Raw genomic sequence first — 13,536 nt, 5'->3', positions numbered from 1 at the left:
GATTATTTGAAGCTATTATTAAAATGAAGGTTTTCTTCTGACATCCATTCTTTCAACTGACCTACAGGAAGCAAGTCGCAGTCGACTACGGGAAGAGAATTCATCTTATTTGGTGTAAACAACGAAGATTGACAAGAATTTTAATTCGCGGCAACACGCAACAACATTAGCTGCATAAGTTAAATCGCTGCGCGAAATTAAACTACCTGTGAAAATAGTTATCAAGATTACTACAGTGATACGTCACAACAGTCCTTAGACGACGTATATTTGGCCGATACTGCCTATTTCAAACAGTTGAGAGGTTATCCAGCTGACAAGAACATTTAAAACAAGGAAAACATAGAGAAATCATTTTTTTGCATTCTAGTCAAGAAAAATTGTTACTACCTATCCCAGCTTATTTGAGACAACCTTACCGAAATAAATTGTCCCAGAGCAACACGTAGATATTGTAGGCATATTGAAACAGATTTCAACCAGAAGATGACGACATTGAATATTTTTTTTAATTAATATGTTCCAAATGCACAAGCCTCCACCATGATGCTGTAAAAGGAAAAGGCGAAACTACTAGGATGATGGCAGTGCGATGCGATGTTGACTGTCCAGGATGACTAGGAATCAGCTGAGAGGAACAAATATGTACCCAAATACCTAAGAGAGAACCATGGAGCGATTTCCGCATATCAACGACCAGATGCGAGATGGCAGCAGGATTCCTTAAGCAAAGATAAGTCCCCTATAAGTCGCAATTGTAAGTAAGAAATTTTTCTTACTTTTTGGCTATGTGTTGTCATAATTTATGACAGTGCGAGTATTTGCGTAAGTGGTTATCAAAGTGAGGTTACAGGATGTAGGTATTCTTCTACCTTTAATGTCAAGTCCACATGTAGGCGTAGTCAGCCAGTGATAACCGTTCGTAATGTCAATGCGAAGTGAGAGAAGGTAATTCGTATTTCGCTCGTTGTCAGTGAAGTGCACAGAGTGTGGAATAAAAGTTAATGACACATGTGTGGTAATTCTACCAGGCTAATATCATAAGAGATCGTATATAGGAAATGTTTACGGTAAAGATATGAAATAGTACATCTCAAAATTATGATACGTTTTTGACACTATGACAGTAGGAATAATTTTGTAATATGAGGAGATTGTGATACATATACGTCGAGATTAATGAAATAATGTGTTTATTGTGTAATGAAATGTTTTTACGTGAAGTATGGAATGATGGTTGATGAATAAGAGTAATGATATAGGATGGTGATGTTTAGTGATGGTGATAATTACTATTCTTCGAGAGGTTGATTATAGTAGTCTTATTTGAGATGATGTTATTTCCAATTTATGCATTCTGAGGTAGATATTGAAATAGTGCTACTTTCAGTCGATGACTTTAACCCAAAGTATATTCGAGGTAGCTTAGGATACGATCTCAGCACTATTAGAGCAGTGTTATTATAAATATTAGGGATCATCAAACGAACCATGATGTGAGCGATGACAATAATTTAGCCTTCACTAACATATTTCTAACGATTATAGAGAACTTTCTCACATGACAAGCTAATTTCAGATTTTATTTAGACACTCTGAAATATCACTGGTGACTTAGTTACACATATGAGGATTATTAGTTGAAGAGTCTTCTGACAAGATAGATTTTCTACTTGTGATATGTTTTGGTAGAAATATAGCAAGATACGTTCATTACTGCAATTTTAGCTAAAATACGCACTTGAATTAATTGATAACCTTGAAATAAGATAATAATTTCGTAGAATTTGCCACATGTCATATGATTATGCTATTTTAAGATAAATTTCGACTTAAAGCGTAAATAGATTTCCTTATACTAAGATAAAACACCAAGAAACAAGAAGTTTGAATACCATGAAACCTAAAGATGAAAACGATTTTCCATGTTATTTTCAGTTGTGTATGGACACAAAACGTAAAGTGCAGCACAGGATAACGTTTTTCGTTAATCAAGTATGAGTTAAATAATAGCTGACAGAAATTTTAGTTAATTTATGGAGCAATTTCGTTCAAGAGGAGGTGATTCCAACTCTTAAAGAAATATTTACCGAATATTTTAAACTGCATTCTACATTCTCATAGACGACCTCGATCTGAAATGATGTACATAGTAATTGATGTAATTTTCTTTTCATTTTTACTTTGTTAGATGCATCTAATGTTTTCATTGTCATTTAGTATGTTTTTAATCGTTTAATACTCCACTTTTTAGCTGATTTTCCAAATACTATTTAATATTTTACGTAATTATCAAAAGATTTCAAGTGGCCAATAATTTAATGGACTGATATAATTATGGCCTAGGACTTTATTACTTGTTATTAATTTCACGAACTTAACTTTTCTTTTACTCCAATTTGACAGTATTAGACTAGTGTACTTTAAATTAAAGATCGATGGAGATCGAGAAAACATTTTCAAGCGATTTTGACTAGATAAAAAGGAATTCCATGAATACGACGAGGTACATTACTCAATGCTACATGATTTAATGATGGATTAGGGAAACATTTCTTCATTCTTTGAACTGAGTGGTCAATAAATGATGTATTATGAAACCTCATAATTCTTTAAATGTCTTTCTAGGATAGTTATTAGTTGTAAGACTGTAATTTTTTTTAATTTTTACTTGCGATTTCTCTGGTGATATATGTGGAATCTAACTAATAGCGTGTAGGAGACGTCCTTCGACGTAAGTTAGGATTTACCACGAAGTATCCGGCGTGCTTTCTCTAGCGGAATTCATAGCCCACAACTTTGAACAGCGAGTACCATTTGTAATTAGAGTTAGTCTGGATCTTGTGCGCCCTTACCTGGACGCGGGAACGGCGCAACATAGGTATGTTAAACATGTGAAGTATTAGGAAATTAGCATCTTTCAATTCATTTAGTGCATTGAAACAAATTTGGTTCTTAATACGCGTGTTAGGCAATGGACGCCATTTCACCTTTCTCCACAAAATCTGTCCAAAAGTGAACCATTCACATCTTTTCAATGAGTTACCACAAGCACCAGATATTCTAAAAGCTTCATTTGAAAAAGAAATTATTTGCATGAACATTAATTTGATGTAACTTATATTCCTTCTTCTGTATATTTGGAATTATTTTCAATGCAGTAGATGTCGAATGAATTGATGTATATGTTTGTTTACAAATTACTGCCTTCTGCTATCGGTAACTCAAGAAGACGAAGATTTATCATGTGTCTGGAGGGATAACACCTGCCAAAAGTTCAGAATTATCTCGCTAAAAAGTGGACAACTTGGAAATCACTGAATACGGTGACATCACCTAGAGGAAGGTGTAAGTTAGACGTCGTATGACGGTGCTTCATTAATGTGGGTTAGGTTAAGTGTGAACATGGAACATGTTAGACGATAAAACTCACTGCCTATTGTCTTCATCTTTATGCACATAAAACCAACTACTTGCTTTCAAATTTTGTGTCCAGGCATCATTTCCTTAGAGTATTTTAACAATGATTCGGTCTACCTCAACTGTTGGGTTTCATTTCATCTACAAATATTCAAGGGTATACTGCAACTGACTGGCAGGGCAGTTCAGGATGTGGTTCATATCTGTAACTTAGCCAAATTCAAACAGAATGTTATATTTGTCCTTAAAATCCTATATTGTCTGGTTGGTCTTCACTTGTATTACTTCTGTTCAGAAATGGTTGAGTGTTCGCCACATCTTCCAGTCCAGCTCTACACCTTTAGCCTCGTCCTCTTTGAGTGAATACCAGATCGGAGGTCTATGCTTACTGTACAGTACTTCTTACCAGGAACATGTATTGATTTCAACCTTCTAGATCTGTCGAAGGTGTATTTTGCCTCAAATATAACGTGTCTTTCATCAAAGGATTGCTTGAACTTTTTACTGTAAACATAAATATGAATAAACAACTCGACGAAAGTAATACAAACACATTCGTAAACATTCGTACCTGATTTTGTAACCGTTTCTTCTTCTTACGTTTTAACATAAGAATGTCTTCTTCCTTAGGACGAGCCGTGGCCTTACATAATCCTGGGTGTTGCCCCGTTGTTGGGAGCATTGTTTCTCAGTTTTCTGCCCGAAACTCAAGGATGTCCACTACCAGACACCTTGGAAGACGGCGAGGCATTCGGCAAGTGAGTATTTTCAATTAATCAAATCTAGGATAAGTTATTATCAAAACTGAACATTCTTCATCACTTATTACTAATTATTTGAGGTGTTTTATGGTGAAATGTTACACATTTTAGATGATCTATTTTATAGGCTCGAAGTAGTGACATTTGTCAGGAGTAAATATAGAGAAGCCTGCCGGAAATGAACACTCAGAAAGTTTTGAAACATTTTTAGTATGATACAGATTGTTAAGTAATATTCGATACAATTTTGAAGAAATTTGAACTTAGACATCCAAGCATTTTACATGTAAATAATAATAATAATCTCATCATCATCTATGAAAGGCAATGCCTTGTCGTTGTAGCCACATATGACGATCTTCTGCTAGCCTCTTCATGTTTCTATATGAACCACATGCCACTTCACCGATGGAGATCCTGAAGATGACATTCTTGCTCGTCCCCTGGGTCTCTTTCCCAGTAATTTAACTTCAGTGATGGTTTGGAGAAGAGAGTCATGTCTCAGAACGTGTCGCAGGAACTCTGTTTTTCCTCTTCTCTTTTCGTCTTTTACGTTCTTTAAAACAAGATTGTTTTTATCCATCCAACTTGTTTTTTGTAATTCTTCTCCAAAACCATATTTCAGCAGCCTCAAGTTTTGTTGTTTACTGTTTCCCTAAAGACCAGATTTCGCTCCCATGCAGTAGTACACTCCAAACAAAGGTCTTGATAAATGATTTTCTGGTCTCCAAACTGAGATGGTGGTTTAGCAATAAGATTTTCTTATTTTGGAAGGCTTATTTTTCTACCACTATTCTTTCTTTATTTCTGAAAGGGATCTGTTATCAGAAGTAATTACACTACCCAAATAGGAGAATTCTGTTACTTGTTCTATGAGTGTGTTATTTAATTTTAAGTGTTTCTGCCTGTCGGCTTCTTTTTGTCTACTTTCATGAATTTAGTTTTCTTTATATTACTTTTAGTTTAAATGTTTCTAAGGATTTGTTGAGTGTTCCTAGCATATCCTTTTCAGAATTATCTAATATAGCGATATCATCCGCAAAGTGGATATTTTGAACCTGAATACCATTAAAATTCACCCCTTTAGTATGCTCTTTCATTTCTCTTATTGCATTTTCTAAGAACAAGTTAAAGAAATATAGTGACAATGCGCAACTTTGTCGCACCCCTCTTCCAATTTTTGCTTCTCTTTCAGTACCATTAATATTAACTTCCGTCGTTTGAACTTTATAGAGATTCAGAATATAGGGCGCCTGTCTTTCCAGACAAGTCCCATATTCCTCATTACTTGAAAGAGTAATTTCCACTCAACATAATCAAAGACTTTTTCCAAGTCAATAAATGCTACATAAGTTTTCCTGTTGACTTCTATCCTTCTTTCCAGAATGTGACGTAATGCTAATATAACTCCCTAGTTCCTTTCTGTGTTCTAAAGCCCTATTGACCGTTATCCAATTGTTGTTCTATTTTCCTTCTAATTCTGTCTTTAATGATGATAAGTAAAATATTAGAAATGTGAGAAAGGATCGCTAATGTTCTATAATTCGAACAATCGCATCAATTTCCATTTTGGGGGAGTGTAATTGTTTTACTTTTAATAAAATCAGTCGCTAAGGTTCCTTGTTCGTAGCATTCAAACATACCGTTTTTATGGTACAATCACAGTTTTTCAAGAGTTATGCTGGAATGACATCCACACCAGTAGCTTTGTTCTGTTTTAGTTTAGACAGTGCTGCATCGAACTCTGCTGTAGTGATGGGTGGTCCTGTGTCGACTTCTTGAACTGATTCCACGCCCTACAAATATTATTCAGTATTGACAATATCTTCTTTATCACATAAGTCTTCAAGGTATTCTTTCCATGGATCACTAATATCTTCGATTTAAAAGATCAGTTCTCCATTTTTATTTTTTATCACATTGCTTTTAGTTCTTTTCTTGTAGCCCAGAGATTTTATCTTGAAGTAAGTTTTATCAGAATACCCATTCTGCAAAGCATTTTCGATTTCTCCTCTTACTTCCTTTCATCCAGATGTCTTTTTCTAGTCGGCATTTCAATGTTATCAAGATTTTTGATTCTTTGTGTTATTTAAATTGCATTTTCCTTAATCTGTTCCTTTCTTCATTGAGATTTAGAATTTCTGAGGTCATCCATGGTTCCATTGGTTCTAATTTTGCTCTACTGAGGAATTCTGTGGCAGATATCTCTGAGCCACTTTATATATTATCCCACCCCGAGTTACTTTTCTTCACTTTGGTATCATTCTTGAATGTTTGTAATACACTAAAATCTTGAAGTTTATTTAGGACCCACTTCTTCTGTCTGAGTGTTTGTAACTTCTTGAACCTGGCATCAGATTTTGGTGCAACAAGAATGTGATCACTGTCGATTTCAGCACCTGGATAACTATGACTGGATTTCACTTGATTTCTGTACCTCTATTTAACTACTATAAAGCCAGTCTGGTATGTTCTTGTGTCTCCAGGGGCCTTACGAGTATAACGTCCTCTTTTGGGAACCTCAAAGCATGTGTTTGATATACTTAACCAACTCGTACTGCTCAAATAATTCTAACAGTCTTCTGCTCTTTGAATTTATTTCTCCCAGGCCAAATTTACCACTGTATTGAACATATTCATTTGAACCTGCAGAAGCATTAAAATCAGCGATCAAAATCACATTGGAGTTCTTGTCCACGATTTCAACTAGTACTTCGTTTTCATATATCTCATCTACATCGTCATGCTTACTGTTGGTAGTAGGGAAATACACTTGTATTAAGACCAAGTCCACTGCTCTGGCTTTTACTGTCACCATTAGGATTATGTTATTAATATAAGTGTACTCAAAATTGTGGAGCAATTTGCCTATCAATACGACTGTCACTCCACTACTTGCGGTTCTATTGTTGCCACTAATAATTATTCGAAAGTCCTCAGATCTGAAATTACCACTGCCAGCCCATCTTGTACCACATACACCTAGAACATCTAATCTGTTCTTCACCACTGAATATTTTAGTTTCTCCAATCTTCCCAGTTTAAGCAATGTTCTTACATTCCATGTGCCAGTTATAAAAAGATAACTGTTTTCCTTGCGAGGATTTCGCGGGATGACGATCGGAGAGGTCTCGTTTCTGTTCCTACTCCAACCAGATCTTGGCTCCCAATGTCCATGATCAGTAGAATCATCACTGTCATCAGAACTCAGCATGGCTACTGTACGTGGGATATCTTTACGATCTCTAATGTAGTAGTTTCCCGTTGCTTTCTACATCTTCATGCCGTTGACCTAGAGATTCTTCCGCTTTTAGGGACGGTTTCCCTACCCAAGGGCAACAGATTGCCCCGAACCTTCACCTGCACATCCGCCTTCCTAAGAGGCCGTTAGCGTGGTGGAAGAGGACTCCTTATCGCGGGAGTTACTCGGCTTTCCCTTTCAGTCGTCTTCTACGACTGGCAGAGGTTACCGTGGGTGAATTCTAATCCGCAATCCACACCGACAAAGAGCCACAACGGGCGTGAAAATGAAAGACTCCGTAGACCTCATACCGTCGGGATCGGAAAAGAACAAGAGCTGTCCAAGGGAGGTCGTACAGGGCAGATGAAAGTAAGGAGCCTGGCTCAAGTAAGTGGAAGCAATGCTGGGACTCCACTAAGGGCGCTGTGGTTGACAGCCCACGCTCCCAAGTTCAGAGACCCTGGGCCCCTTTTAGAAGCATCTCACGACAAGCAGGAGATACCATGGGTGTATTCTCCATCTGCGACCCCAAACCAAGGGGCAAATAATAATAATAATAATAATAATAATAATAATAATAATAATAATAATAATAATAATAATAATTAAACAAGAAATCTATATCCATCAGTGAGCAATCATACACTACAACATGGTGGTCAAACCAGAGTGCATCCGGACGTAAAAGGGGGCTATGGCCGCACATGATCAAAATTTAACCCAATTATCCTAATTTAAAATTAGTATTATTGACGATTTAAGCCCATTAAGAAGTGTTTATGACTAATTCTTTTGGGATGCTTGTTTTCGTTCCCAATATCTTTTGAGTCCTGTTATTAATTTTTCCTTTCTTTCCTGTGAAAGAGGTTTGCGAGATAAGAAGCTTTGGTACAGGTCACCACGATTTAACTAATTTACAACAGTAAGGGTGATATGAGACATCAGCATCAGAAATAATGACTTACATTAATTTCCACTGAATTAATATGCACTCTAAGTAATAATAGTAACAATAATACCTAACAAACATGGAGTTCAATTCTGAGCTCTCAATGAGTATATACGAAGACAAAATGTGAGCAAAATTTATGTATTTTGTGCAGTAAAGATATGGAAGTGGCACACATGCTAGAAGCCATTATTGAAACAAGAAATTTCAGATTGAAATATATAGTTGGGAAGGAGATAGGAAAAATCTAAAATGTCCCTGAACTTCACACTCTTGTTAAGTTATTAAACAGAGAATGGAAGACACCAAGGAGAACAGAAAAAATATACAATTTATAAGAGAAAAAGAAATCTAAAGAGAAAATGAAAACAATTTTATATAATCACTAATTAAAGATACGTCTAGGTACAAATTCTGGCACTTAATGTTTATATAAAAGTATTTTTTTCTGTGTGCTGTAGTGGTTAGTGTGATTAGCTGTCATCCCCGGAGGCATGGGTTCAATGCCCGGCTCTGTCATGAAATTTGAAACGTGATACGCGGGCTGGAACGGGGTGCACTGAACCTCAGGAGGTCAAATGAATAGAGGCTGTTCGATTCCCACGTCAGCCATCCTGGAAGTGGTTTTCTGTGGTTTCCCACTTTCCTCCAGACAAATGTCAGGATGGTACCTAACTTAAGGCCACGGCCGCTTCCTTTCCCTCTTCCTTGCCTTTCCCTTCCAATCTACCCATCTCCCCCAAAGTCCCTGTTCAGCATAGCAAGTGAGGCTGCCTGGGCGAGGTACTGGTCGTCCTCCCCATTCTCACGCTCCAGGGCACTGCCCTTGAGGCGGTACAGGTGGGATACTTCGCTGAGTTCGAGGGAAAGCCGAATATGGAGGATTATATAAATATATAAATATGAATATTTAATATAAACATTAATTTAAATATTAATAACTACCCTAAAATTAATCTTACCCTAAAATTCCTTTAACCGAGCTCGATAGCTGCAGTCGTTTAAGTGCGGCCAGTATCCAGTATTCGGGAGATAGTGGGTTCGAATCCCACTGTCGGCAGTCCTGAAGATGGTTTTCCGTGGTTTCCCATTTTCACACCAGGCAAATGCTGGGCTGTACCGTACTTAAGGCCACGGCCGCTTCCTTCCCACTCCTAACCCTTTCCTGTCCCATCGTCGCCGTAAGACCTATCTGTGCCGGTGCGACGTAAAGCAAATTGTAAAAAAATATAAAGAATTCCTCTAATTGGTAAAACGAATTACCCTAGACTGCGGTAATTACAATGCTGTTACCAACATTTATCTGATATTCAGGTTTACCATTCGAAGGAGTGTAGACGAATGAACATTGAACTCCCACAGTGCCATCTCTTGTAGCTTTCGAGAAGCATTTGATGCCCTTATGTACTACAGCTCTTTACTTCGTTGTGATTGCGGAAATCCAATGAGATGTCAGCACTGTCTAGATGGCGGCGCAAGTAGTTCAGACATTTGCCAACGACGGCGTTAATCGTCACTACCTTATGTCACCAGATAGCAGCACAACACATAGTCGTTACTCTACGTGCTACTAGAGTGCAAGAATGTCCAGTGAACACATTCCTCTTGTTGAGGCGTAATATCCCTTTCTATGCCTACATAGAGACAATGACGAAACATTACTGGAGAACTGGAGGGTTGAGTTTTCAATGCCCTGTCAAAAAACGTCAACCTAAAGAGCTGTAGCTATTGCGTGAAAGTAGCTGTAAAATATCCTTATTACTTCTTTCTTTCTTAATCCGTTTACTCTCCAGGGTTGGTTTTTCCCTCGGGGTCGGTAGATGCAGAGTGGGTTTCGTCCCTTGCCCGTGGTCCAACAGCTCTGTACTCCGACCGGATACCGAGCAGAGGATAGGTGGCCACGGCTCTACCGTGGCTCCACGCCTCTGCATTCGGGAGACGGGACAGGGGCACAGGGCTGGACTTCACACCTGGCCCCAACCGTCGGCTGTCCTGAGAATGGTTTTCCGTGGTTTTCCATTCTCCTGCACTAAGGCCAATGCCGGGACAGTTTGTATTGTAGGCCACGGCCGCCTACCCCTTCACCTTCTCCGCACATCTCCTTCACCGTAACAAATCTCCCGGCCTTAGAGACGGTGTCACCGTCTAAGAGGCCCGCCCCCACCTTCAGGGGAGGAATGAAAACGTTTAGTAGTAGTTGTTGTTTCCCTCGGAGTCAGAGGGGGATCCCACCTCTACCGCCTCAAGGCCAGTGTTCTGGGCCTTGCGACGTTGGATCGGGGTGGTACAGATGGGGAAGAGTACCAAAACCTCGCCCAGGCGGCCTCACCTGCTATGCTGAACAGGGGCCTTGTTGGCGGATGGGAAGATCTGAAGGGATAGAAAAGGAAGAGGGAAGGAAGCGTCTGTGGCCTTAAGTTAGGTACCATCCCGGCATTTGCCCGGAGGGAAGTGGGAAACGACAGAAAACCATTTCGAGGATGGCTGAGGTGGGAATCGAACGCCCTCTCTGCTGAGTTGACCCCCTGAGACTGAATTGACCCGGTTCCAGCTCTCGTACCACTTTTCAAATTTCGTGGCAGAGCTGGGAATCGAACCTGGGCTTCCGGGGTGGCAATTAATAACACTACACCACACAAGCGGGCCTTCTTCTTCTTCTTCTTCTTCTTATTCTTCTTCTTCTTATTATTATTATTCTTGTGGACAAATGAAAGTCATTCGGTACATAGTGGGTTCGACCCTCCACTGTCGGCAGTCTTAAAGACCGTTTTCGTGGTTTTCCCAGGCAAATGCTGGGGCTGTAACTTAATTAACGCCACGGCTGCTTCCTTCCCACTCCTAGCCCTTTCATACCCCATCGTCACCATAAGACCTACCTGTGTCGGTGCGACGTAAAGGCAATTATAAAAAATGGAGGTATTTGTAGGATGCAGTATTTAAGTAGATATAAAGAGGCTAGCACAGGATACGCTGGCATAGAGGTTTGCATGAAACCAATCTATGAACAGATGACTAGGAAATTACAAAAAGCGTTATTATTATTATTATTATTATTATTATTATTATTATTATTATTATTATTATTATTATTATTATTATTATTATTATTATTATTATTATTATTATTATTATTATTATTCCGCCTCTGTGGTGTAGTGATTAGTGTGATTAGAAGCCAACCCTGAAGGACTGGGTTCGATTTCCGGCTCTGCCACGATATTTGAAACGTGGTACGAGGGCTTGAACGAGGTCCACTCAGCCTCGGGAGGTCGGCTGAGTAGAGAAGGGTTGCATTTCCAACGAGCCATGCTGGAAGTCGTTTCCCGTGGTTTTCCAATACTCCTGAAGCAAATGCAGGAATGGTACCTAACTTAAGGCCATGGCCGCTTCCTTTCCTCTTCCTTCTCTGCCTCTTCTAATCTTCACATCCTCTAAAAGGCCACTGTTCAGCACAGCACGTGAGGCCGCCTGGGCGAGGTACTGGTTCTTCTCCTCAGTTGTAACCCCGACTCAAAGTCTCACACTCTACGACACTGCCCTTGAGGTGGTAGAGGTAGGATCCCTCACTTAGTACGAGGGAAAACCAGCCCTGGACAGTAAACGGAATAAGAAATAAAGAAATTATTATTATTATTATTATTATTATTATTATTATTATTATTATTATTATTATTATTATTATTATTATTATACATCTTCATTATAAACTGTTATGCCTTTCAGCGCACAGTCTGCAAGCCTCCGTCACCATCTTTTGCTTGTAACTAGTTTTGTGACCTCATTTAGTACTGTACCTGTTAATATAAAATCATTAAAAAGTGGTCTAACCATCACCATCTTAGTCTCCCTCTACTTCTCTTACCCGCCGCAACTGAGTCCATTGTTTTCCTAAGTTACCTATCCTCCTCTATCTGCTTCACATGAACCCACCACCGAAGCCGGTTTATGCGTACAGCTTCATCCATCGAGTTCATTTCTAATTTACCCCTATCTCCTTTTTCCGAGTACCCTCCTCCTATTGTTCCCACCTGCTTGCATCAGAAATCATTCTCACTACCGTACTTTTTAAGTCTGTTACTTGTAGGTTATGAATAAGATATCCTAAGTCCACCCAGCTTTCACTCCCGTAAAGTAAAGTTGGTCTGAAAACAGACTGGTGTAAATGTAGATGTCACTGCATTATCTCTGCTACACCTTGGTACAATCTCACTTACCACCATCCGGGGAGAATACAATCCGAAATAATTGACCTTCTCTAAGTGTTCCAGCTTTGCATCCCCAAGATGAAATTCAATTCCCTTAGGTTATTTACCTACTGAAACACTTTAGTCTCAGATTTTCATATGGTACTCATGCACCTATTTTCGTGTTCCAAAATATTCTACTTCAGGATTTAGCACAATCTGCGATTAAGGCCAAGTCGTCAGCATAGGTCGACGTGATTACTACATTGTCACGTGCAGAATTCCTCCCCGCTGGTACGGTACGGTACGGTACCTCTCAGTAGATGATCCATATAAGCTACTACACCCTTCCGGGCCTCGAATGGAAGACCCGCACCTAACTGGGTAAACACCCACGGACGAGACTAGTGTAAGGAGCGGCTCGACTTCCCTAACGGGCTTCGAACCGGTCCCCTTCCTACTTTCTGTGCTGGCCGCGGCAGCTCGAGCAGCTCGAGCACTTGGGGGGTGGTTACGTTCGAAAGAAAGGAAAAATAAAACAACAAATATGTAAGATGGAGCCTTATGTAATCTGAAAGTAGGATTCTCTGGGTTCAACTGTCTAATGGATACTGCTTAGCACTGCTACAAATGACAAGAGGCATATAATTGAGGGTTTACAAAGACTAATTTATTCAAAATATGGCATAATAAAAAAATAGATACAACCCTATACAATGAATTCTCCGCATACAGGAGCAAAAGAAATTGTTAACACTTTAAAATTCGACTCGCCTATGGGTATCGTCTGCACAAAGGTATGACTGAGGTATTGCGACCACTACCGTCTATCTTTCCCTCATTAGTTCATACCTTTGTTGAATATTTTTTAATATTCTGTCGATCACACCATGGGATGAGCTGATGTCCCTGACTTACTAATTTCTGTTCTTAGCACGTAATTAACCGGTTCCTGCGCTACATGATTACCATATTAAAAGA

The 13,536-nt window shown here is 39.1% G+C and overlaps 1 protein-coding gene across 2 annotated transcripts in view; it reads left to right on the top strand.

Moving 5' to 3' along the window:
* The window catches only part of LOC136867003 (organic cation transporter protein), a 231,084-nt gene that overhangs the window by 192,073 nt on the left and 25,475 nt on the right, over positions 1-13,536 (top strand). For both annotated transcript variants that reach the window (XM_068226994.1, XM_067144101.2), the window contains one exon: positions 4,051-4,178. In XM_068226994.1, coding sequence (XP_068083095.1) covers positions 4,051-4,178 — 128 coding nt within the window. The remainder of the gene's footprint in view (positions 1-4,050; positions 4,179-13,536) is intronic.

This window comes from Anabrus simplex, chromosome 3 (assembly GCF_040414725.1).
Source record: "Anabrus simplex isolate iqAnaSimp1 chromosome 3, ASM4041472v1, whole genome shotgun sequence".
In the NCBI taxonomy this organism is placed as follows: domain Eukaryota; kingdom Metazoa; phylum Arthropoda; class Insecta; order Orthoptera; family Tettigoniidae; genus Anabrus; species Anabrus simplex.
Note: the sequence above shows the minus strand (reverse complement) of the source record. Positions and strands in the feature narration are given on the sequence as shown.